The 26607-nt window shown below is 57.6% G+C and overlaps 1 protein-coding gene across 1 annotated transcript; it reads right to left on the bottom strand.

Annotated features, from left to right (window-relative positions):
- Nucleotides 1-1098: 1098 nt before the first annotated feature.
- TNFSF13B (TNF superfamily member 13b) lies at nt 1099-25073 on the bottom strand. The gene is made up of 6 exons (XM_055138742.1): nt 24711-25073; nt 24569-24632; nt 10892-10948; nt 4768-4880; nt 4549-4699; nt 1099-2716 (listed from the first exon to the last, which is right to left on the bottom strand). The coding sequence occupies exons 1-6, from the start codon at nt 24936-24938 to the stop codon at nt 2604-2606; spliced, it is 726 nt and encodes a 241-aa protein (XP_054994717.1). The 5' UTR covers nt 24939-25073; the 3' UTR covers nt 1099-2603.
- Between the last annotated feature and the right edge of the window lie 1534 nt (nt 25074-26607).

Genomic DNA, 26607 nt, shown 5'->3' with positions numbered 1-26607 from the left:
ACTGGAGGGCACAGAGCAATGAGGGGAGGCCAGGGAGGGGCCCCCAGGCTGCCCCGCGGGGACCCCGCGCCCCCTCCTGGCTCCAGCACACCCCAATCCCACCCCCCAGTTTCACCCGCTTTTCCTCCCGTTTTCTTTCTCTTTAAACTGAAAGGCCACGAGGCGCACAGTTCCAAAGATTCCCTCCGTCTCCCGTCTGGGCTGGACACAGTCACACGCTCCCGAGGGACGGTGAGATGAGCTGTGGGAGTATGTCGTGTGCCGGGACTCGACCTCTGCTGACAAGGCGGTAAGTGACAGCAGTGCTCAGAGGGATGAACGAGGAGGCTGGAATTCCCGCGAGGAAGAGGCCCGTGGCCATGGGTTCCCGGGAAGTGAAAAACCAGCGGCTCAAAGGCTGTGAAAACACCCACCCTGTGGACACAGGGACTGAGGCCCGTCAGGCCTCTGCGTGGGCTGCACCGGCCCCAGAAGGCTGGACCCTCCCGGAGAGGCTCCCGCTGGAACAAAGGCCAGGAAAGGGGGAGCTGAGCCTGCCCACTGCTCCCGACTCTGCCCCTTGCAGCACCCCTGGGGGCCTCTCCGTGGGCGGCCTGGAGAAGGCCAGCGGCCACATGCGCTTCCCGAGCCCAGGGTCACCGGGGCCCGAGTCGCGGCCGAGCACACGTGACGCCACCTCGCCCCCCTTGAGGTGGGGACTCTCATGCTCTTTCCAGCCAGCGGCTCTCAAACAACATGTATTTATCACGGTCATGCCATGGGCTTCGTTATGTGTAAAAATCCTAGTTTCGTGAAACACTTGTGTTTTCGAACATTTTGTCACACCGTAACACAAATTGCTTGGTGCCATTTCATAAGCATGCACCAATTTTTTTTTTTTAATCGGCCCCAGTTACCTGGAGAACAAACCTAGTGAGGCTCAGGTTTAGACAAAACCAGAAGACGAGAGCCCAGTCCTGGCCAAGTGGCCTTGGCGGTGCCGGGCACAGCGGCCCGAGGCCTCACCCTCCTCTGGTGCGGCCTGTCTTTCACCGTAACATCTGAAGCAGAAGGAATGGCACCGGGTGTTGGATTTTCAATGGCAAAACCAAGATCACGGGATTCAAAAGCTTTAAACAAAATTTTATTTGAGACACAAAACAACACAACTTCTCTTGGTCTCAACAAGCGTATCCTTACAGACACCTGCGGGCCGACTGGAGGCCCACACAGACCGCCTCTGTGTTGGAAGAGGGACGGTGTGTGGCGAGGGCCAGCTGACCCTGGACACAGGCAGGCAAGGCCAGGAAAGCAGCGTCCAGCATGGCTCAGACACGTGGCTAAGTGCAGAGCTCATGGGAGCAGGTGCTTGCACGTGGCACAGTCCACGAGGCAGGAGCTTTCCCCACAGATCCAGGACACTGTCATCACCAAAGCAAGAGGGGACTAAAACTCTGTCACATCATCACAAATGTCTCCCTCAACTCACATTGGAGACTTCTTACCTAACAGACATTCTTCAATCGATGCCTTATGTGCCTGCACTGGGATCACCCCCGCCCTTAAAACTTCTGAAGGAAAAGCAAGCAGCCATAGACGAAATCAATACCTATTGGCACGGACACAGGAGAGAGCTCTTTCTGTCCTGCGAAGATTGTTCTGCCATCAGATCATAGACGGAGAGAAACTAGATCAGATCATAGAAGGAGAGAAACCGCATCAGATCACAGAAGAAGGAGAGGAACTGCATCAGATCATAGAAGGAGAGAAACTGCATCAGATCATAGAAGGAGAGAAACTAGATCAGATCACGGAAGGAGAGAAATTTCATCATAGAAGAAGAGAAACTGCTTCGAATCATAGAAGGAGAAAAACTATATCAGATCATAGAAGGAGAGAAACCACATCAGATCATAGAAGAAGGAGAGGAACTGCATCAGATCATAGAAGGAGAGAAACTAGATCAGATCACAGAAGGAGAGAAACTATATCAGATCATAGAAGGAGAGGAACTGCATCAGATCATAGAAGGAGAGGAACTGCAAACCGAAACTAAACAGGGACATTTCAGGAGCACTTGCACAATTGCTTGGTTCCAATGGCCGAATATGTCCAAGTGGAAAGGAATTCCTTTTCACATATCCACGCAATTTGTAGAACTGCTTTTACCCCCCCCCACACATACACACTATTAATTGAGAAGGGGGTGGTGTGCCTTTAGCATACACATACATGATGCGTTCTGAGATTCCCCCACCCCCCGCCCCATGCCTGCAGTCCTGCAGACTTGGGCACTGGTTCTGGAGTCGATAGGAAGATTGCGGCTTTGAAGAAGTGCTCGCTCCCCTCTGAGCCAGCCCTTCCTGCCGCCCAGCAGCGGTGACTCAGCGGGCGAACGTGGCAGCGCGGTGAGGGGCCTGTGTCCTCCGTCTTCTCCATTTCTTGTCGTTCACATGACACCCTGGGGCTGTGGTTGTCTGTCAAATTTCCTGTCCGGTCTGGTTTCAGCAAACCCAAACCAAGAGCTCATGGACAAGGCCACGGGGAGGGGGGCTGGTGTTCCTTCGGGCGTTTTCTCCCGGAGGTGCGGAGGGAGGGAGAGGAAGGCCACCGAGAGGTGTGCATCACAGCAGCTTCAGTGCCCCAAAGAAGGTGGCGTCCCCGTCCCGGGAGATCCTGGCGTCCTCCCGAGGGATGGCCAGTTGCAGCTCATCTCCTTCCTCCAGCCTGGCGATGCCTGGGGAGGAAGGAGTCACAGGGCCGTCAGTGGGCTTGGCATGGGGACGGAACGGGGTCTTAGATCAAAGCACGGCCGAGTGTTTGCACGCGATGCGGCCACAGGCCACCTGGACTCAGTGACCGCTGACCAGCCCCAGAATGTTCTGAGAATCTCAGGAGTCACCCCAGGTGCAAAGGCACCAGTGACCTACATAAGGCCAGAGAATCTGAACAGGAAGCAATCGGAACATGAAGGCCCTCAATACCTCTACCGCAAACTACAGCACCCAAAAGGAGAGGGAGCAGAAGGGAATGCCCTGCTGCAGGGCAGGGTGGGGTGGGGTGGTGGGAGGGGTCCTGGGAACATTGGTGGAGGAAAATGGGCACTGTGGAGGGATGGGTCAACGATCACTGTATGGCAGAAATGCAAACAGGAAAGTTCGTAAGTTTGTAACTGTACCTCACGGTGATTTACTAATAAAAAAATTTTTTTAAGTAAAAAAATAAAATTAAAAAGTTTGACCATAAAAAAAAAACAATTTAAGAAAACCAAGGGAGGTGAAATGCACCACCTTCCTCCGTGGGATCGACTACATAGTTGACACAGTTCCGAGCGGCCCGGCTTCATCTTAGTGGCGAGGGAAGCTTCTGAAAACAGCGTTACATAAAAATCCAAAATGTACAGGAATGCACTGCGTAGTCCCAGAGGAACGTAAACGTGTGTCTGAGGGCCAGAGAAGGCTCCGAGGGCAGGTCTCTCGCCTTGCCCGAGGCTGAGTGGGTCTGACACCCAGAACTGCATCCGGTTCCCCGAGCCCCTCCGGAGGGAATGCCTGAGCACTGGGCTGGGAGCGAGGCCTGCGGACAGCCAGTTTTGGCCTCAAAATAAAATAATAATAATAATAAACAAATGTGAAAAGAAAAGCGTAGAGGAATGAAGTGAACTCTCGACCGGGCTGCGGGCTCAGGGTACCGTGGTCACTTTCTAGCCTGAAAAGTCTGTGCCGTAAGTGACCAGGCCTGTGTGATCAAAACCAACAGCCGGGCGGCCTCTCAGGGGCGACGGTGGGTCGGAAGCGTCTGAGTCCCAGGAGGAGCCCGGGGCCCGGGAGGAGGCGCAGCCTTGTGAATCCCACGCTCCTCGTCCCATTTCGGAAGGAAAACGAGAAGAGGAGACGTGAGCGCTCACAGCACAGGCTGTCCAGGAGCGGGGCCACCTCTGGGCTCGGGGACTCTGAGTGCTGGTCCTGGGTCCGAGTCTGAGGTTCCTGTGTGTTCTGAGCTGTGATGCCACCATCAACACTTGGACCCGAGGATCCTGCCAGCCGTGTGCGTGGGTGTGACGAGTGTTGGGTTACAATCTGACGACATCCTGGTCGTCGTGGGGGTCACTCGTGCTTGGTTCATCACATCCAAGCCTCTGATGGCGGGGCAGCATGGCGGGGTGGCCACGTGCCAGAGCAGCGGAGGGGAGCCACGTCCGAGCTAACAGGCGCAGGGGCGGAGCTCAGAGATGGCAAAACTGTTAGCAACGGTGTCATCTGCCCAACTCGCAGGGCTGGTCTATTGCTTTGTTGTTTGTTTTTTGTTTTTTTCGGGCCACATAGGGCACTGGACTTACTCCCGTCTCTGTGCTCGGGGACACCCTTAGCAAGGCGTGAGGGACTCTGTGGGGTGCAGGGGTCGACCTCGGGCCAGCTGCCTACGAGGCGAGTGCCCCACCTGCTGGGCCGTCGCCCTGGCCCTTGGGCTGTGAGAGAGGGGGCGCGTCTGTGTCCGGGTGGGGGTCGTGGCAGGGTTTGGGCTTTGCCCTGAGAGCCGGGACGGCCATGAGCACTGCGCTGCACTTACCCGCCGAGTAGCAGGAGTTATTGGGGAGCGTCTCCGGCATGTTCTGGATGCACCGGAACAACGTCACCAGACTCAGTTCGTCCCCGAAGACGTGGACCTTCTTCCTCTGTATGAGGTGCCCCATGGCGAAGGTGCTGTCCGTGTACAACACCTGGAGGGGGGCAGGCGGTCAGCCGAGGCCCGAGGGAGGCGCACTGCCCGCCCGCCAGCCCGGCGTACCTGGCCGTAGATGAAGAAGTAGCCCGCTTCCTTGACCAGGATTTTGTTCTCTCTCTCCTCCAAGGCTTGTCCCCGCTTAAAGCTGAGCAGCCAGGGCACAAAGGTGTAGGCCCCTGCGGGAGAGAGCGCGTGGGGAAGGGCCCTCCAGGGCGGGCCCCGGGTAGGGGCCTTTCCTGCTCCGTCACCCCCAACAACTCCGCGCAAGGGACCAGGGGCTTCGCCTGGGTTCGAGGACGAAGGCGTGAGGAGCAGCAAGGAGCAGGCGGGAGTCTGCAGGCTTCTCTCGGCTCCCTGAGAGGTGGGGGTAAGCGCCCTGTTTCCCAGGGGGCCCTGGCAGGGCAGCGGGGGCTCTGCGGGGAGGGGCGGGATGTGGTGCGGGACCAACTGAGGCTCAGGCAGGCCGAGCACGCGGACGACGGTGCTGCCAGGACTGACCTGCCACATCAAAGAGGTGAAACTCGGCCACCGGGTCATACCACAGACAAACACACCAGAGCACCCCCCCCCCATTAAACCTGCAGAGGGACGCCCCGGGGACGCGCCCAGGGCTCCAGCCGCACCTGGGAACAGGGCAGTGGCCAGAGGAGCAACAGAGAAGACGCGTATGGGAAGACAGACGCCCATTGGACACCGTCAGCGCCTGACCACGGGGCCACTTAGCAACAGGGCCAGATGCTGGCACAACCTGCAGACGGTAGGCCCAGGGCCGGAGCATGGCCAGGAGTCACGCGACCAGAACAAAAAGCCATCTGATGATGGTGATGATGGTGGTGGTGGTGATGATGATGGTGATGATGAGGATGATGATGACAGTGATGAGGATGATGATGATGATGGTGATGATGAGATTTTACTTTACAAAAGGGGACAAGGTCTCAACTAACACTCCTTCAGAGAAGATACACTGATGACCCAAAGACATGTATAAAAAAAGACGTTGAACATGAGCTACTGTTAAGGAAATGAGAATCAAAACAAACCCACGTACATGAAAGTAACCAACATCCAGAAAATTAAAAACCATTTGTTCAGGGCTGGAGCGATAGTACAGTGGGGAGGGCGTTTGCCTTGCACGCGGCCAACCCGGGTTCGAATCCCAGCATCCCATATGGTCCCCTGAGCACTGCCAGGAGTAATTCCTGAGTGCAGAGCCAGGAGTGACCCCTGTGCATCGCTGGGTGTGACCCAAAAAAGCAAAAAAAAATTTTTTTAAATAATAAAAACCATTTGTTCTGCAAAAACATGAAGAAGAGGAACACTACTGGCAAAAACATAAGCTGGAAAACAGTCTAAAATTTCCTTTTAAAAAATGAAATGGAGATTTCATATGAACCGTCAATATCACTCCAAAGCATTTATCTGGAGGATTTTTTTTTTTAATTGTTTTGTGGCCACCTCTGGCAGTGCTCAGGGCTGACTCTCTGCTCCGAGCTTGGGGCTCACTCCTGAGGCCTCGGGACCCTTGGGGGCCGGGGATGAAGCCGGGTGGGCCGTGGGTACGGCCAGCGCCTGCCTGCCGGTCACTGCTCCGGCCTGCCCGAGGGCACAGAAACACCAGTAAAACAGTTTCTTCCAGGGAGAGAGGAAAGAGGTTACGGGCAGCTCCTGACGCGGCCAACCCCGTTCACCCCCCGTCCTGTGTGTCCTTCCAGCCGCCACTCCCGAGCACAGAGCCAGGGAGAGGCCCCAGGACTGACCACGGGGAGTCAGTGGTCGGGACGGCCCCCAGCCTATCTGCACCTGTGTTCATAGCAGCAGGACATGCCCCATGGAGACGCCGGCCCTGGTGCCCGTCAGCAGGGAGTGGGGGAGGGAGTGGAAGATGGGGGCATGCAGCAGGACACTGCACGGCCGGGCCTGAAGTCAAGGTGCTGAATAGCCGAGGGAGTGAAGGCAGCTTCCGGATGGCTCTGTTCACGTGTGGGAACAAGGAACTAAACAAAGGAACTGTCAGGAGACAAGAAAGCCTAGCTCGGCCGAAACCCTGGCGGCGGCTGGGAAAGAGCTGGAAGAGAGGCATGGTCAGGGGCTGGAGGGACAGGCAGGGCCTGGACAGGGGCTGGAGGGACAGGCAGGGCCTGGATAGGGGCTGGAGGGATGGGCAGGGCCTGGACAGGGGCTGGAGGGATGGGCAGGGCCTGGACAGGGGGACAGGCAGGGCCTGGACAGAGGCTGGAGGGACGGGCAGGGCATGGTCAGGGGCTGGAGGGACAGGCAGGGCATGGTCAGGGGCTGGAGGGACAGGCAGGGCCTGGACAGGGGCTGGAGGGCAGGCAGGGCCTGGACAGGGGTTGGAGGGACAGGCAGGGCCTGGACAGGGGCTGGAGGGATGGGCAGGGCCTGGACAGGGGGACAGGCAGGGCCTGGACAGAGGCTGGAGGGACGGGCAGGGCATGGTCAGGGGCTGGAGGGACAGGCAGGGCCTGGACAGGGGCTGGAGGGCAGGCAGGGCCTGGACAGGGGCTGGAAGACAGGCAGGGCCTGGACAGGGGCTGGCAGTGAATCTGGACAGTGAGTCTTCTCTGGGGGTTCCATAGACTCACTGTGAGTCCATCTCTCTGGATGGGACAGTTCCCGGGAGACTCTTGACCACTGCTCAATTTCCTTAGCTGCCACTGGTCTGTCCCGCCCTCCACGTCCTCCTCACTCAGCTCTGGGAGACTGCACGGTGAAAGTCCGTCCGTTTCTTCTAGATTCCCCAGCTTAGGAGCATAAAGCCGTTCATGGTCACCTCTCATTTCATTCTGAATATGAGGCGTCTCTAGTGATCTCTCCCCTTTTGTCTCTGATCTGATCTATTTGGACATTTTCTTTATTCTTTCTTGTGAATATAGCCTATTTATTCTTTCAAAGAACCAGCTCCTGTTTCATTGATTCTTTGTATCATTATTATTTTTTAGTTTCTATATTACTGAGTTCAGCTTTAGTTTATCCTACTTCCCTCCTTCTACTATTTTTTTGAGTTCATTTGCTGTGCCGCCTCCAGATTTTAGAGATGTGTGTTTAGGTTGTTGATTTGGGCCTTTTCTTCTTTCTCCGTGTCTGCCTGCATGGTGTGACCCTCAGGAAAGCTTTCTCTGTGCCCCCCAGACTCTGATGGCCTCTGTCTGAGTTCTCATTGTTTCAAGGAAGCTTTTAAGGCCCTACTCGATTTTCTCTTTATCCACTTGTTGCTCAGTGGGTGACTCCTGGTGGTTTGTAGGGACCATATGCAGTACCAGAGGGAACAGTCTGTGTCAACTGCATCAAGGGAAGTGGTTTAGGCCCTGTGGTCTGTCTCCAGCCCTTGTAGAATCACAGCCAGACGAGCCTCAGGGCCCACCCCGCCACCTGGAGATCTTGGGGAACAGGCAAGGTGAAAGGGGATCCAGGCTGGTGGCAGGTAGCCTGGCTCACTGCCGCAGGGGTGCCTGGCCCAGAGCCAGACTGCTATGAGGAGGCATTTTAATTTGAAGGGGTGAGTGTTAGTATGTAGAACACGTTTCCAGACTGAGGTTGCAGACAAGAAACGGCCATCAGGAGACTGCAGAGATAAAGGGAAGGAAGATGCCCGTGACCACGCAGGGCAACAAATGCTTCCTTTGTGAGAAAAGGAAAGAAGAGCCTGGGGAAGTGACCAGGGCTCAGGGACGCGGCCCGGGCAGAGAGCGCGTGCCCGCTGTGGACAGCGCCTGGGGAGCCAGGCAGAGAGCGCGTGCCCGCTGTGGACAGTGCCCGGGGAGCCGGGCAGAGAGCGCGTGCCCGCTGTGGACAGTGCGGGGGGGAGCCGGGCAGAGAGCGCGTGCCCGCTGTGGACAGTGCCCGGGGAGCCAGGCAGAGAGCGCGTGCCCGCTGTGGACAGTGCCCGGGGAGCCAGGCAGAGAGCGCGTGCCCGCTGTGGACAGTGCCCGGGGAGCCAGGCAGAGAGCGCGTGCCCGCTGTGGACAGTGCCAGGGGGAGCCGGGCAGAGAGCGCGTGCCCGCTGTGGACAGCGATGGGGGGAGTCCAGCGCCAGACCGAGAGCAGGCCCAGGCCGCCGTTCGGGCCGCTGCAGGGGTCTGCGTGCTGGAGGCCAGGCCTGGCCGGCCACACAGTGGCCCAGCCCTGTCCCTGCTCCCCTCCCCCAGACACCCGCAAAGCTGCTAGTCAAACTGCAGCCCCCGGGGACGGAGAGACGCGGGTCCCCAGAGTCCTGCACGGTGATGCTCCACCTGCAGACAGACGATGACCCGCCCCGGGAGAGCCACTTTCGCGGTCTGGACCTGGGCTAATGCACGGACAGGGGCGTGTGCTCAGGACGCCGAGGCCAGCGAGGCCAGCCCTTGGTCCCCGGGGCCTCCCAGACGCCCTCCGCGCTTGTCCTGACATCCTCACCCCAAGGGTGCCCGAGATGAACCTTGTCACGGAGCGAACTCTGGGCTGCCCTGGGCTGCGACGTGCCCCCAGCCCCACTCGGAGTGCTCCAGACTGCCCGGCCCCCCAGAGCCAGTGGCGGCCTCTCCTCAACACCAGGAAAGCCCCCGTGGGCGGGGCCGTGCACCGGAGGTCTCAGCGTGGGGACTGGCCAGCCGTGGGAGCCCTGAGCTGCGGAGGGTGGGCGGGCGAGGGAGGGAGGGCCGTGATTCACAGCGTGTGTGCCGACCTTTCCAAGTCACACTATTTCAAAGGTTATCTTTGGCCCTCGGGGCCTGTTTTGGCTCCACTTTAATTTTTAGGAAGCAGTTTGCTGGTTTAAAAAGAGCCGCAAGCGCGCGGCTCCGGGGAGGAGAAGCCGTAAATAAGAGCTTTCCAGGGCCTTGGTCCCGAGGAACCGGCAGGGGAGGTGGGGAGGGGGGGCAGGGCACCCCCACTCGCTGCACCTCCCCCCGCTCAGCGGCCTGGGCCCCCACACAGACTTTCCCTGGCGCCACCTCCTCTGCTTCCTCCACATCCAGCCTCCTCTGCTGTCCTTGGTCACTGGCCCTCGGGGTGCTTCCCGCAGGGGAGCTCCATGAAAACAGAGGGGGCTCCCTGCGGAGTGACAGTCACTTAACTGAAAGCCCAGTTTCTGTCCTTAGCCTGTGTGTGCGGCACAAAGGAACAGTTTGACGCTAGAAATAAGTCATGAAAGCGCCTTGGGGGGCTGGAGCGACAGCACAGCGGGGAGGGCGTTTGCCTTGCACGAGGCCGACCCGGGTTCAAATCCCAGCATCCCATATGGTCCCCTGAGCATGGCCAGGGTAATTCCTGAGTGCAAAGCCAGGAGTAACTCCTGTGCATTGCCGGGTGTAACCCAAAAAGCAAAAAAAAAAAAAAGAAAATGCCTTGGCATGGGGGGAGACGTAACCCAGGGGCTGGGGGCGCCGTGTGGCCCAGGGAGTGCCCAGAGCCGGCCCCGAGCCCTGCCAGGCGTGGCCCCAGAGCCGCCCACTGGGGCTGCTCTGGTCACCCAGCACCGCCCAGCCTGGCTGGCCAAAGACCCCTTGGAGCGGCCCCCAGAGCACTGCTGGGGAGGCTGCACCCCCAATGCCACTTGCTGTTCTCCTGTGTGCGCCCTCCTGCTCAGAGAGTGGAGGGATATGAAACGGCTGTGATTGTTTTTAGCATCATGTAAAACCCAGTTTTATCAATAAAAGATTCAGTCTTAGCTTCATCCGATTATCATTTTTGTAACTTCACGTAACAGAATAACCAATATTTGGTGTTCTGGGGCGTTTGCGGGCCGCTCCCAGCTCTGTGCAGAGGAGTCACCCCCGGACCTGTGGCGCTGGGGTCACACTGGGGCTGGTGTGTGCGAGGCCAGGGCCTCACCCCTGCACTATCCCTCCGGCCTGCAGGCATTGATGTTTGTGAAGAGGAGCTCGAGTTGCTACGGAGGATACATGATTTATGTTCAGAAGAAAATTCAAGACCTTGCCTTGGTATTGGTTTTGCTTTATCACATTCTGGTTACTTGAACTTTCTTAGTATCCGCATTTAGTCAACATTAGAAACAAACACGAGGCTTTCTGGGGTGTCTCTGTGTGCTGGATGGCACTTTTGCCTGTGGATTCCCTAATACTCTACGGGAAGTGACCTCAGTCAGGGGCCGAGGCGGCTCCTCTGGGCTCGGTGCGGAGACGCCCAGGGGCAGCGGGACCGAGAGAGCCGGGCCGGCTCGCGTTACCTTTCCGTATCACGGGCGTGTCGCTGTCTGCGATCAGTTGCAAGCAGTCTTGAGTGACTGAAAAGCAAACACAAAGCCTTTTAGTCCCTTGGCCAGAAGCGGGCAGGGGCCCGCGGTCCCCGCAGTGGGTGGGACCCTGGATTCCCTCCGCTGCAGGCGCCTGTGTTCTCCTTGACCCTCTTACTGACCTCCCGAGTCACCTCCCTAGACCCCAATAATCTGGCTATTTTTAGTTCACTGTTCGTCTACTCCGGGAATTATTTTCTCTGAGGGCCAGATGACGGAACGGAACATCCTGGAAAGGTCCAGGGCCGGTTTCCTTTCCCGCAAAGAGTGATTCCTTGCTTCCAGCTCGGGTTCACGGCCCCCTCAGAACCTGGGTAGTGGGGACCATCCCCTTGGTGCAGGACAAGGGGAATCAGCTGCAGCCTGACGCCTCCCAGAAGAACTGGTGAAATGTAAGGTCTGTGCCATGCCAGGTTCTGAGAAGATGGTCCTGGGAGTCCTCAGATCCCCTGCACGGGACAGACAGACATGTGGGGTCTCTGAGGAGACCGTCCTGTGGGGTCTGTGCCATGTGGGGGCTCTGAGGAGACAGTCCTGTGGGGTCTGTGCCATGTGGGAACTCTGAGGAGACAGTTCTGTGGGGTCTGTGCTATTCGGGGCTCTGAGGAGACAGTCCTGTGGGGTCTGTGCCGTGTAGGGGCTCTGAGGAGACAGTCCTGTGGGGTCTGGGCCATGTGGGGGCTCTGAGGAGACAGTCCTGTGGGGTTTTGCTGTGTGTGGACTCTGAGGAGACAGTCCTGTGGGGTCTGGGCCATGTGGGGGCTCTGAGGAGACAGTCCTGTGGGGTCTGTGCCGTGTGGGGGCTCTGAGGAGACAGTCCTGTGGGGTTTTGCTGTGTGGGGACTCTGAGGAGACAGTCCTGTGGGGTCTGTGCCGTGTGGGGGCTCTGAGGAGATAGTCCTGTGGGGTCTGTGCCGTGTAGGGGCTCTGAGGAGACTCTCACCAACCCTGTGAAGTCTGTGACTTGAGGGGTCTCCAAGCAGACACTCGTCAGGCCTGGATCTCCCAGGAATTTCAGGGGGATCGAAGTGGGAAAAGAGAAAGTGGGAGATTTCCTTCACGAGGCTGTTGTTTCTCTCACTCCACAGAGTCACCCAGGGAACCATCTCAGGCAAGACCGAATGGCTCCCACAGCAGCAGCACCGGGTCCATCCTACCTGCTCCTGCCCCGCCAGGGGCGAGGTCCCTTCCCAAACCTGTGTCCACCTGCAGCTTTACAGCGTCACTTGCTTTCCGAGTTTAGGCATGGGGCCAGAGCCTAGTCCCGTGGGGAGGGCGCCTGCCTTTCCCGTGCCAGCCGGGCTCGTGTCTGGCACCACACTTGGTCCCACAATTCCCTCCAGGGCTGATCCCTGAGCACCAAACCAGGGGTAAGCCCTGAGCACTGCCAGGTTTGGCCCCAAACCCAAAAAGTTATTTTAAATAAAATAAAAAGATGTAAATGTTAGACCATATGCTTATGGTTTCTCTCTGCTGGATTAGGAAAGTTACATTTACCCCCCGCTGTATAAAGGATTTTGTACATTTTTTAAATTTTTTTTTATTTTGGGGTCACACCCGGCGATGCACAGGGGTTACTCCTGGCTCTGCACTCAGGAATTACTCCTGGTGGTCCTCGGGGGACCATATGGGATGCTGGGAATCGAACCTGGGTTGGCCGCGTGCAAGGCAAACGCCCTACCCGCTGTGCTATCACTCCAGCCCCCAGGATTTTGTACATTTTCAATGATGAATTAGGTTTCATTTATATTGAATGCTCTATGTCTGATCGGGTATCATTTTTAATTCATAGATTTTTATTATAATCATTTTCTTTTCAGTGTAGACATAAGAAGTATCTATAATATTTCCTAAAAATATATAGTTAGTATTCCCTGTCTTAGCATAAGACAAATGTTTATACTCTTATAAACCTATTCAGAGTTTCCCTTGGAAATTTTCTCAATTTTCTCCACTCTTACTAAATTTTACATGTGTAGGCTTTACCTATGTAAGGTTTAGAATGTAATGGATTAGCATAGAATTATTCATACTACCAACCTTTTAAAATTTATACACCTCTAAAGAAAGAGAAAATTTGAAGAAAAATTTTATTTTACTAACTGATTGTTAGTAAATTTATTTTACTAATTGATTTACAATTTTGAGGAATTCCAGATCACTTCTATTTCTACTCATCTACATGTGTGTATGTGTAACTACAGAGAGAGAGAGAGAGAGGCAGAGAGAGAGAGAAAGAGAGAGGGGGGAGGGAGGGGAGAAAGACACATTGACAGATCTTCCGTGTGTGGGATAAAGAAGAAACATAGCAAGGAAACACAAGTGGCCCAGTTCATCAGAAGGGAAGATTCTGTGTATGAAACTGAGCTTTCAGGGCCTGGGAGGGAACATGGGAGACTGGCGGAGGGGACAGGCTCTCGGTGCTGTGGGAATGATGCGCGTGAGAATGTGAACAGTACGTAAATACAAGAACCTCCGTAAAAGTGTTAAAAAGTAAAAAAAATAATAAGCCCTACAGAGAAGCAAGTTTAGTCATAGCCAACTGTTTTTCCAAGTCTAGCCCATGAGCCAGTTAAACGCTCAGACTGTTCTAGAATACTGTTTCATTTCACAATATCTGACGTAAGAGCATGACGCTAGTACTGACAGACACGTGCGGACATTCCCCGGGATTACCGGCAGGGCCTGGCACAGCCCTGGGCTCCGTGTGCTGGTGAGGCAGCCTGGACAGTGTGAGGGGCTGCTCCCAGGAGGGACAGTGGTCACAGCTTGTCCCTGCCCACCTCTCTGCAGCCAAGGCAGCCTCCTGCCAGAACTCTGGACCGCAAAGAGAAGGAGCTAGAACTCTTCTCCAGGACGCAATGGAAATTTCCTGGACGCTGCCTGCTTTAGAAAGCTTCCGGGAAACATTAATTCTCTCCAGACAGGACATGTGGCATATCCCAGAGGACATTCGGGGGTGCCGATGGGTGTTCAAGAAAGAGAAATAACTCCCGAGGCAGTAAGCGCCTCTGGAACATAGGAAACAGTCACTTCTGCATGCCTGTTTGAAGTGAGAAGAGCAACGGTTGAGATTTGTATCACCTGACAAGTATTTCATGCAGCGTTGAGGCAGCGCCTCACAAACGTGCTTCTCCGTGTCTGCACTCGAGGACACTGTCTGGAGGTCTCTGCTTCTGCTGCCTGAGAGTTTCTCCTACCTCACACCTAGAATAACGGGTGCGGCAGTCCCCAGAGGCGAGTGGGTGTGGAGGACGAAGCCCCCTAGGGTTGTATTTCCCTTGGTACCCACAGGCAGACTCGCAGCATGAACCACCGCGGCTCCTCTAGAACCCGAGCTCTTCCCCGAGCTCTCCACTGGCCCAGGGTCCGTGGGTCCTTTCCCGGAACCGCAGCTGTGCCCTGGGAGACTCCTGTGGGCTCCTGTGGGTCCAGGTGACCGCTGTGGCCACGGACAGCACAGAAGCATCACAGCAGGCCTTGAAGGACCGTGCACGGACGCAGGGAGAGTGGGTGTCGGCCAAGGGACGCCCCATCAGTCTTCCCGACCAGCACTTCCTAAGGACTCGGCACAAGACCCCCGGGGCTCTGTGAGCTCAACAGTCAGTCAGAGCCGGCTGAGCTCTGGCTCTCCTGCCCACACCCCGGAGAGACAGAGACGAAGCCAAATTCTCCATCCTCCTCTTCGGTGTTGACCCGTGAACATGGCTGCAGTGACGAATGAAAGGGAGACCACCTAGGAGGTGGTCAGGGCTGAGGTGTGGCAGGGACCCTGCTGTGAGGCGGTCAGGGCTGACGTGGCAGGGACCCTGCTGTGAGGCGGTCAGCGCTGAACGTGGCACAGAATCATAACAAAATCAACCGTGACTGCAGTTGGCAGGAGGCCAAACGCCGTTCTGAACAGCAGCAAAGCACGTGGACAGGAGCGTGACAGGAACGGTTCTGTGAGTCCGGGAGGCACAGAGCAGGTGGTTCCTCCCCATCATAGTGCTCCCGCTCCTCTCATAGCAGTGCTCTTTCTCAGGGCACCCCCGGGGACTCGCCCTTCGCCTGAGACAGAACGAGGTTCACACCATGGCGAGGGCGCCACAAGCCTGGAGCTTCCTCTCCACCAGCCGATAGACCCCTGGAGACCAGCTGGATGTTGAGAATGGGACAGTCTGTTCCTCCGTGCAGTGGCAGAGAGCTAGGGGGAGACCGAGCCCTGCATGCAGGACAGCGGAGAGGCAGAGTGACAGTTCCGCTGTGCCCGGGCCCCACGCGCTGAGGCGAGTGCTGTGAGGCGTCTTTCCATCAGAGCAAAGGGCTTTCTGGACAGCCTCGGTGCAGTAAGACCCCGATCACAGGACCTCTTCACGTTCCGAGTCCACCTTCTAGAAAATTCTGCTGACTTACTGCCAATACAGCTTTTTGGGCTCTCATCCCTACTCAACCCCATCTGACTGTAGCCGATAGATTACGGCTCTGTCTGTAATCAGATCTGACTGGAGCTGACAGATAACCACTCGGCAAAGCCTGCTTCACGTCAGAGGGCCCTCGAGCCCAGTTTGCTTTTCGTGATGCTTCCCACAGCAGACGGCCAACCCCGAGAGTTCCTGAGGACGGAGTTTACTGTAAAGGGCGCAGTGCTGGGGGGAACTGCAACATTAACAGACATCACTTGGCTGTCAAGGTGTTTACATGTCTTTCTCCTTCCATAGGGAGATTCTACAAGAAGCGGAGACTAGCAGAGCCTATTTTCCACAGTGAGGCAGTAACGTGCATGACACCCTTCGATGTGTGTTGGGTGTTCGTACACCCGCACAGTAATGGTGAGAAGCTGCACACGGGCCTTTCGTGGTTTTTCCCAGTGTAAGAAATTCACTTACACTATTGAGCATTTTCTATGAAATATAACAGAGTTAACAAAAGAGAATTCCTGAAGCAAGAAGCGGTAAGAGCAAAAGATCACCTTCCAGAGATCAACACGTGGTAGAAAATCTGAAGAACTTCAGCACTAGAAGAGCATGTGAACGTTCTCCTGCGGAAAAGGCTCCGAGTTTGGAAACCATTCCTTGCCACAGTGACCTCCACACACCATTTAACCAGAGAAAGTGGTTTGGAAGTGGGTGGGAGAAGGCAGTGTCTGTGCTGCCCCACTGACACAAACCCCCTCACACTGGGACCTGGTTAACCACACACCAGCCCGACAGAGTAAACATACGAGAAGCTGCCATGACTAAGCCGACACCACACGAGATGTTCCGCTCCCACGAAATTGTGCTCTGGAGAGTGTCTCCGACACAGTCGCCGTATTCAGGGACCCACACAGCCACCAAGTCTGGACCGTTCTCATCGGCATCCTGTGCAAGGAATCCCTTCTAGCTCTTAGTGCACACGCCCGCGCCCCGCGGCTGCTTGCCTGCCTTCTGCCATCCTTCTCGCACGAGCATCCTCTGACGAGAACTCCCCCTTGGCACTTTGGCCACCTGTCATTCGGTCAGAGCAGGCAGGGCAAGTGCAGGAGCAGTTTAGAACAGTCAGTGGCTGAAAAGCGTCGATTAGGAGGACTACATGGGGCTGGGCTCAGACACGCGCTGTGTGGAACTGGAGTGAGCCTGGTTGGAGGTGAAACGCTCCCCTCTGGGGCAGGAGTGTAAGATCCAGAGGTGGAGAACCGGGTCATGGTTTTACTTGATTAGTGATATGCAGGTCGGCAGGAAGTGAGGGCAGGAAGTGCTGGTCTGGGGAGAGGATGCCCAGGGCATGATCCTGAGACAGACCGTAGGGCTAGTTCCTGGGGGGCGCAGGGGGCTGAGAACCAGCTGTTGTGGGTATGCTACAGTGCTGGGATGCTCGAGGGCCTCACCCCGCACGCAGGCAAGGTCGCACCCCTGTATGCCTGGCCCTGTCGGCAGTTCCTAAGAACTTTTGAAAACTATACTCGGAAGTACGTTCTTTTTTTTTTTTCTTTTTTAAGGAATTGCTCGTCTATGTTGGGCCTGGGAGAGATCGAATCTGTCTGTATGTCAGATGAGTGGCCTTGTGAGGAGAAGGAGAACGAAGGTTCCGCTACTGACTGGTAACAAATGTTCTGTGGTGATGGTGTGGTCTCAAACGCAATTATCTAAGTGTGGCAGGCAAGAAAAAATCTTGAGGAAAAATGGAAAAGTTTATGATAAACTACTGAAACCAACAGCAAAGTCAAGCGAATTTTGATTTAAACATGGTGATGACTGGTGACTCCATTTTTTGACTATACGTATTTGAAGGAGCAAGAAAGACTAGTAACAAGCTGTTAATTCAAGGGTACTCAGAAAACCAGCAGCAAGATGATGGCCCTGCGGGTATAAGAAGGGGTAACGGTTCCCTGGGCGCTCTGACAGCATCGGCAGAACAGAAGCAAGGCCGACCGGTAGCCCTCACAATCCCGCCAGTCGTGTGCACTGAGGAGAGGGAAGCCCGTGTTTCCCCACCCTGACACTGACTCACTCAGTGTCCCAGATCAGAGGTCCCAGATCAGACTCACTCGCAGCCTGTGCTCTGTGCTCACAGCCTTGTCAGGTCTACAGAGTGGTGGGCGTCTGCACCACCTGCAGGTGGTAAGAGAAAAGCAGCAACGCCATGTTCATTTAATGTTTTTGTTGTAGTTGGTCTGAGAGTCTCATTTAAACTTCTAATGTCTATGGTTGGGTCTCGTCTCCACTGGTCATCTTTCCTTATAACAAACAGAATGTTTCTGTCCTTAGGGTGTGGCGTGGAAGGCACACGGGCATTGCTGACTTACGAGTGAATAAGATCAGCCTCGTGACACGGCAGGAGCCATCCTGCAGTCAAGGACGGTGAAATAAAAGATAGGAAGCTCGGGGCTGGAGCAATAGCACAGAGGGTAGGGCGCTTGCCTTGCACGCGGCTGACCCGGGTTCGATTCCCAGCATCCCATATGGTCCCCTGAGCATCGCTAGGAGTTAATTCCTGAGTGCAGAGCCAGGAGTAACCCCTGTGCATCGCCAGGTGTGACCCGAAAAAGCAAAAAAAAATAGGAAGCTCCCAGGAAACTGGAAGACTGCTAACACCTCAGTTTCCCCTGTCCCAGATCAGACAGGGCCCAGCCAGCCTCATTCTTTCCCTCACCTCTCGCCCCTCCGTGTCCTCTCGTGGCTACCCACACAACTGCCCAAAGGGAACTGCTTCTAGCACCCTGACTCCTTCCTCTGTGGAGCAGCCTACAGGCGACCTGCACAGCGGTCCTGAGGCAAGGCCCCGCGGGAGGGAGTGTGGAGCCACGCTGGCAAGGACACGCGTCAGCACCAGGTGTCCGGCCTTGAGTCCCACTTGACCTCCCTTGACCTCCTCGTCCTGTGAGCCCAAGACACAGACACTGCCACGTGCGCTTAGCAGGTCATCCTTGCTGCGGCATCTGTCCTTGATCGGGACTGGACAGGGGCAAAGCGGAGTCGGGAAGGCCACAGGCCGACAAGGCTACACTTGGTGTGGTTGGGCTTCCTGTAAGCGGAGACCCACCATAAAACACGCGTGTACTTGGCAATAAAGGAAACAGCCGCCGGCTGCCCCTGGAGGGGATTTCTCATGTGCCCGCCATCCTTCGCCCCACCTTTCCCCGGTCCTGGTGCACGGTGTCCGGGCATGCTGGGGAACACTGCTCCATAGCACTCCTTGGTTTGGAACCCAGTGAGAGAACACGGTCTCCAAGACCGACTGTTGAACTGGAACCCAGCTCAGAGCACCCCCCTGCTTCCTTCACCCAACGGTTTTACTGAGCACTTGCTTAGGCCAGGCGTCGTGCCAGGAGGAGCAGAGCAATGCTGGAAGACAGACACGATCCCACTCCCAGAGAGGCTGTGCAGAGTGACCCTGCAGAACAGGACACGAGGCACCGAGTTGGGGAGCAGTGGGCTGCAGGCAGCCGCCCGTTCAGGAGCCCCCAGCATGTCCGGCGCAGCCTGGCCAGGCCAGTGAAAGGCCAAAGGAAGACGGCAATGGCCAGTGGGCAGGGCTGCGGGGCAGGACGTGGCCAGGACAGTCACCCCAGGGCTCCCACCCAGACGCTGCAGAGCAACCCCAGCTTCTGTGCACGCCTAGGCGCAGACCGGTGCCTTCCGCACTGGGCACGTCCCGTGGGGGCAGTCGGCGATTTCCCCGACTCTGCGGCTGAGAGCCAGGGTGGCCGGCCACGACTCCTGCCCCTCTGGGTAGAGTCTGACACACGGAAGAGCGTCAGGCAGGACCGAGGTGACGCGACTCGTTCCTACGCACCGCCCCCCCCCCCAGCCTGCCCCAGCACACATAGTTCCTTTCTCAGTCCCGCTCACGGCTGCAGGTCTTCCCGCTGAGGCTTGGGGCCATGCCCAGCAGTGCTCAGGGGCCACCCCCGGCACGGCGCCCCGGTCACTCCCAGCTGCCCGGGGCACACCGGGCCCTCTCCAGAGAAAGCCGGTGTGACAGCAACTTCTTGAGCCCTTTCCCTGGCCCTGAAGTTTTCATCAGTGGCTTGCTCGGCCTCAGGAGGAAGAGAAGCTTGCCCGGGCCCCCCGATACACAGAAGCACGCCCCCCCGCTGCCCCCAGCCTCACCTCTCTGCCAGCGCTCGGAACCCAGCCCCGTTCTCACCTCCCAAACACGATCTGCTCCTGTCTGACGTCATAAGTCCTCGTGACTCGTGCTGCCTGCGAATTTCTCCCAGCTTCCCGTTCACGGGAATTTGCTGGAGGTGAGTTTTGGGGTCCGGTTCCTGACCAGGACCCCACAAGCAGCACCCCCGGGGGGGAGCAGACAGGCCCAAACGCCTTCTGGCCACACAAACTGACTCTGTCTGGCCCTGTGTTTCCCGAAACCTCTTGAGGGTGGGTAAGAGCAGGGGTCAAAGGCCCGGCGGTCAGGTCCCTATCTATCTTCACTCTAGACACATTTTTGGGAATAGAACACAGGCCAGCTCTTGCAACACTTGAAAAAAAAAGTCTGCTTGATGCGGAGTGCAGGGAGTGACATTGGGGGACGCTCTGGTCAAAGCTCTCCAGGCAGAGTTGGCCCGAGGGAGGGTCCCACCCCTCACTGGCCAGCGCCTGCAGGCCGCTGGGGTCTGGGAGGGCAGATGGTGGGGCGCTGAGCCCACACTTTGGACATGCGGTGACCAGGCCAGAAACGCCAACAAGGGGGCGAGTGGAGCCCCAGGGCCCTGACCTCCCCAGGCGCCCCCAAGGCTGGCTAACTCGAGGGGCCCCAGCTTACGACACTCCGTGCTAACTCGGTTCAAAACACTGATTTTCATACAAGGCCAAATGCAACGTGGGCTCAAGACTGGCGCCTACAACATAAAAAAAAAAATCATGAAACTGGTAGATTTCAATACAGTCTGGAGGGTCTCGTTTGTTTGGTTCGGGGCTACTCCTGGCAGCGCCCAGGGGGCCATCTGGGGCTGGGGGTAGGACCCCCGTGTGCAGAGCCTGCGCTTGGCCCCCTGAGCTGTGCCCCTGGGGCGGTGTGTCGGGGTCCTGTGTATCCTTCCCTTCCTCACGGCGGGAGGCGTGGTCACGTGGAGGTTAGACTGGGCTCGGCTGGAGGAACCACTGCATCTCTGCAGCGCTGCTGTTTCTCTCTATGATTTTAAAATAATTCCAGAAGTTTGTTTAAATGGGGGGGGGGATAACAGCAGATTTACCAGAATCTAAGCAAAAACGAAGTAAAGGGTATGGGGGTAGAGAGAGCAGGTAGAACCTGGCCAGTGGCCACCCCGGCCGAGTCCGCAGCACTGCCAGGGGTGATCCCTGACCACCACCCTGTGTGACCCCAAAGCAAACAAAGAAAGGAGTGAAAGGAGTTTTGGGGCCAGCTCTTTTCGTATGTTTCTTGGAATTGTTCAAGTTTCCACCGGGATTTTACTGTTACAGCGAAGACAAGTCTAGCCAACATCGGGGATGGACTTTCTTTCATGTAAAACACGTGATTTCTCGTAGCTCTGAAATTCCCTGCTGAGCAGAGACTAAACACAAAGATGAACGTTTTATTGTGAAAAGGCTGCCTTAGATCAGCAGAAACCCATTTGAAAGCAGTCCATTTCTTTCTTTTGCTTGTTTTCTTTTTCCTTCACATTTTTGGGCCACGCCAGAGATGCGTAGGGGTTCCTCCTGGCTCTGTACTCAACCCCCCTGGTGGTGCTGGGGGAACCACATGTGGTGACTGAACCCAGGTCAGCTGCGTGCGTGCAAGGCCCCCGATGCACTGCACAATCTCTCAGCCACAGAGCATCCATTTTCTGAGCCAACTTTAAAACGGACAGTTTTGGGGCTGGAGCAATAGCACAGTGGGGAGGGCATTTGCCTTGCACGCAGCCCACCCGGGTTCGATTCCCAGCATCCCATATGGTCCCCTGAGCACCGCCAGGAGTAATTCCTGAATACAGAGCCAGGAGTAACCCCTGTGCATCACCAGGTGTGACCCAAAAAGCAAAAAAATAATAATAAAATAAAATAAAATGGACAGTTTAGGGGGGGCGGAGCAATAGGACAGCAGGGAGGGCATTTGCCTTGCACAACGCTGACCCGGGTTCAATCCCTGGCATCCCAGATGGTCCCTCAAGCACTGCCAGGAGTAATTCCTGAGTGCAGAGCCAGAAGTAACCCCTGAGCATCCCTGGGTGTGACCCAAAAAGCAAAAAAAAAAAAAGAGAGGAAAAAAATACAGTCTAGGTGAACTGTAAACTGTATTTACATGTTCTTACATGAACTGGAGCAGAATGGGCTGACGGTCCTGGAGGTGGGTGACCATGTGGCATTTGTGAAGAACCCTTAGCACCCGGCATCCACAAAGCCATAGTCACTGCGTCATCTTTTTTTTTTTTAATTGGAAATGTTTCCAGACACATTTATGAGCTGAAAAGTTCAAATTTTGGCTTACATGGACCATTTGGCAACCCTCTGGTGGTGGATTTCCCCACATTTCTGTTTGTTAGACCATAGTCAGAAATCATCTTTTCAACCACACTGAACTTTCTCAGACCTTCATTTGAAGTAGGACATAATTCAAAAAAAACCAGAGCCCAAGTTCCCGTTTTAAAATCAAGGAAAAGCAGGTTTGCCCCTGGGGAGGCGGCCTCTGCCCCGTCACCCCTCTGAGCCCTCTGCGCCCCCCCTTGCTGTGCCCCGCCTTCCTCGAGGAAACTATGTTTCCACCGAGATGTAAGGGAAGCGTGAAGTAAGCGCCGGAGGCCGGGAAACCATCCTCGCTGGCCCAGCCGGGCCCAGGGGCACTCGAGGACCACGAGCGAGGCCGAGGACGGAGAGCCTCAGGGGTGTCTGAGGAGATGAAGGCCCGGTACCCCCCCTCCCGCCCCCGCAGGAGCCTCGGGAGTGGCTGCACTCTGGGGTCAAGTCACTGTCTTTAATTTCAAGTTAAAGTGTTTCAAACGGGCCAGAGTGAGAGGACAGCGGGTACAGCACGTGCCTTGCAGCAGCTGGCCCTGGGCCTATCCCTGGCACTGCACACGGTCCCCTGAACCCCACCAGGCGTGATCTCTGACCACAGAGCCTGGAGTAAGCCCCGAGCACTGCTGGGCGTGGGTGCAAACACAGCAGGGCGCTGCAGGACGCAGGGGGACAGGCCGCTCCCAAGCGGGCATCTCAGGGCTGTGAAGCAAGGGCTGTCGAGGGAGTGTGCGCAGCTGCCAAGACACAAACCCGACCCGGACACCCGCGAGGGAGACAAGAAAGAAGCTGCGTCCCGGGGCTGGGCCCACAGTCCGGCGGGCAGGGCACGCGCCTTGCACGTGGCCGGTCCACGTTTGTTTCCCAGCATCCCACCTGCCCCCTGAGCCACCAGGAGTGATCCCTGCGCTCAGAGCCAGGCGTCAGCCCTGACCACTGCAGGGTGTGGTGAGGCCTGGACACCACAAAGCCAAACACACAAACATTAAAAAGAACAAGTGATGGTGGCCACTTTCCTCCACGGAATGCCACGCGCCCATTAGAGGCAGAGAAGTTCATGGCTAGCACCTTCCTGGGGGGTTCTAAAGTCCACCCTTAAAACAGGGTGTGACAGAGGGGCCCACAGCTGACGCTGGCCCGTGAAGGAAGTGGGGGACTGGGAGTCAAGTACCTGCCGGACTCCTCAGACGGGGCCATAGGGCTTGCGGTGACCTTGCCCCGGGAGGCGGCTGCCGTCACCCGCTGAGCACCTTGAAGGCGTTCGAGGGCTCAGTCCAGGCGGGTCTCCAGGAGAGCGGGGGTCAGGGCAGCCCCCCTGAGACTGTAGCCACCGTCAGTTTAACAGTCCCACGGCAAGATCAAAGTGCCCGGTGAAACGTGCCCTGGGTTTACAGACAAACAGAGCCGGGCAATGCACCGTCACCAGCTCTGAGCAACCCTGAGCACGAGCAGAGAGCAGCTCTGCCGTTTGGCGGGGGGTGGCGAGGGGGGAACCGATCATAATCTGCTGAAAACCCATGGGGTGTGTTGGCATAGCTTGAGTAATACACAAAAAGGAGATAACATGCCGCATGACTTATGTGACACTGGGCAGCACCATGTTCCCAAGTAACAACAGGCGGTGTGAGGCCTCCGCCCTCCCCGCGGCCACACCCTCAACACACGCGGGAGCACAGGTACCGGATTTGTAAGACTGAGATTGTGTTGGCTTCTTCTGGGGGCCACGGCTGGCGGTGCTCAGGGCTCCCTCCTGCGGGGGCCCCGGGGACAGAATGTGGCTGGCCGGCCGTGTGCAAGGCCTTGCCCCCGCATGGTTGCCCAAGACTGAGATATTAGTGAGGGCGATACCCACAGAATTGAGGATGTGGGGCCCCACCCAGCCGCAGTTCCAGGAATCTGGTAAGTTCTGTGAAACGGAGACAAGTGGAAACAACTAAACAGTTACGAAGGTTGCTAGAGAGATAGTCCAGCGGGGAGGACGCCTGCCTCGCATGCAGCCCGTCCGGGTTCCATCCCTGGCACCTCCTACAGTCCCCGGTGCCCCGCCGGGAGTGTGATTCCTGAGTGCAGAGCCAGGCATAATAAACCATTAGCATCGCCGGGTGACCCCCAGACAAAAACCAAAAGACAATCGGAAAGTCCGACTCCTCCAAGAAGCTGTGTAAGAAAGAGACGAACTTTAAAGTCAATGTGTCTGTGCGTGTAAAGAAAGTTCTTAAAGCAGACACAAAATCAAAGTGTATGCAGTTATGCAGGCAGGCACACGCATGTATACATTTGGACATGCGCCAACATCCACATACATACCCACATCTGCTTGCACGGATTCACGCACACTGTCACACACACACGCACATGCTTACACTCACACACATACACGCTCAATCACACATGCACACAGACATACACGCATACACATGCACACACAGTCACACATGCACACGCTCAGTCACACAGGCACCCAGTCATGCACACATGCACACGCTCAATCACACATGCAGTCACGCACATGCACCGACACACCTGTTCCCCCTTATAGAACACTCCGGGCGGTTCGGCCCGGTGGCCCTCTGGGATCTCTGAGCGCCCGGCGAGCCCCCCTGCGGCCCCTGGCCAGTGTCTTGCGGGCGCGCCCCGGCGGCCCCTGTCCCGGCCAGGTCCGCGGGCGCCGCGCACCTGTGCCGCGTCTCACCTGCGTCCTCGGCGCCCGGGAGCGCGCGCCTCCTGCGGCCGCCGTCGCTGGCGTTGCTACGGCCCTGGAAGAGAAGACCCCGCGGTCAGGGCGGCCGGGCGGGGCGCGGGGGGCGCGGGGGGCGCGGGGCGGGCGGCCTCACCTGCAGCGCCCAGGTGCCCGCGGGAGGCGCGCCCGGCCCGGGCCCCGGCGGCAGGCGCGCGCGCAGCCCGTCCAGCTCGGCTTGCAGCGCGGCCAGGCGCTGCAGGGCCAGCGCGGCCAGGCCGCAGGCCAGCAGGGCCAGCAGCAGCGCGGCGGCGGGCAGGCTGCGCTCGGGGCCGGGCAGGCGCCGGCCGGGGCCGCGCTGGGCGCGGAGGATGCCCGCGCGCATCTCTGGGCCGCGCGCTCCCCGTCTGCAGGCGCGCGGCGAGCGCCGGCCGGACCCTTGGCATCCGTGACCGCGCCGGCCGGGTCATTTCCTGTGGTCTGCCTCGGTGGCCGTCCTGCACGGCCCGGCTGCCCCCCGGAGCCGGCTCCCGGTCCCCGGCCCCGGCCCCGCCGCGCTCTCCCCACCGGCCGGCCCGCCTTGTGCAATCCGCCCTTCCTCATTTCACTTTCGGTGTCTGCAGGGACCACGGGGCACCTCCGGCCGGGCTCGGCCAGCCCTGGCCCCCGCGGCCAGCCCAGCGCCGGCCCGGGCGGGGGCGCACCTGGGGGCAGCGGGGCCCCCAAGGGAGGCCAGCACAGGATCTGGGCGCGGCTCTCCGAAGGCTGGGGGCTGCGGGCAGTGTGGCCCTCAGCCCGAGGGCCGGTGATCCTGCTGTCCACCTGTCCTCCGCCTGTCTGCCGTCTGCCTGGCGGTCTGGTGGGCTATCTGCCCATCTGTCTGTCTGCCTGTCTCTCTCTCTGTCCGTCTGCCTGGCGGTCTGGTGGGCTATCTGCCCATCTGTCTGTCTGCCTGTCTCTCTGTCCGTCTGCCTGGCGGTCTGGTGGGCTATCTGCCCATCTATCTGTCTGCCTGTCTCTCTGTCTGTCTGCCTGGCAGTGTGGTGGGCTATCTGCCTGCCAGGTGGGCTATCTGCCCATCTATCTGTCTGCCTGTCTTTCCGGTGTCCGTCTGTCTGCGCGCCTGTCTGGCTGTCTGTCAGGGGTACAGGCAGACCCCAGCAGACCCTTTGCTGATGTCTTACTGATCCCACTAAACACGTTTTGCTGGGCAGGGCTCAGGTCACACCGGAGAGGGGTGCATTGTGAGGGTCCCCGCAGCCGAGACTCTGTCGCCTCAGCCTGAGTCTGGGGGCTGGAGAACTCACTGACAAGGCAGTGAGGGGCGTCCTCTGCCTTCCTGGCCCCGGACCCCTCACTCCGGCTCTGCGGGACCCCCCTTCTCCCCACCCCCGGGAGCCCGGCTTCCCTTCCCTGCGCCTCTGCTCACCGGATGGGCCCCCAGGGGACAGCAGGGGTGAGGGGAAGCCACGCTCCAGCCGCTCTCATCACTCAACCCACCGGTGGGCTCCCGCCCCTGTCAGGAGGCCAAAGGGCTTCCCGCAGACACGATCGGAGACACCTGGCCCCCATCTCTGTCCCCTGCAGGGTCCGAGCAGACACCTGCTGAAGTGCATCCCTTGCCCCTCACCTGCCGGTCCTTCCTGCCAATCATTCTCACTTCCTGTTTGTGCAAGCACAAGTCCACACACTGGTTTGGGTTCACTGTGACAACTCCTTTCTTGCCCAGAGTGTGTCTGTGTGTCTCCTGGCTGTTTCCGGGACCCACGCCTGACTATGCCTGAGCCCACACCTGGTGCTGTACCTGCTGCCCACACACCTGGCTGTTTCCGGGACCCACGCCTGGCTATGCCTGAGCCCACACCTGGTGCTGTACCTGCTGCCCACACCTGGCTGTTTCCGGGACCCACGCCTGACTATGCCTGAGCCCACACCTGGTGCTGTACCTGCTGCCCACACCTGGCTGTTTCCAGGACCCACGCCTGGCTCTGCCTGAGCCCACACCTGGCTCTGCCCAGGGCCCACGCCTGGCTGTGCACACAGGGCCTTGTGTG

The sequence above is a fragment of the Sorex araneus genome, chromosome 1, assembly GCF_027595985.1.
Source record: "Sorex araneus isolate mSorAra2 chromosome 1, mSorAra2.pri, whole genome shotgun sequence".
Taxonomy (NCBI): domain Eukaryota; kingdom Metazoa; phylum Chordata; class Mammalia; order Eulipotyphla; family Soricidae; genus Sorex; species Sorex araneus.
The sequence above is the reverse complement of the archived record's forward strand: the minus strand, read 5'-3'. Positions and strand labels throughout refer to the sequence as shown.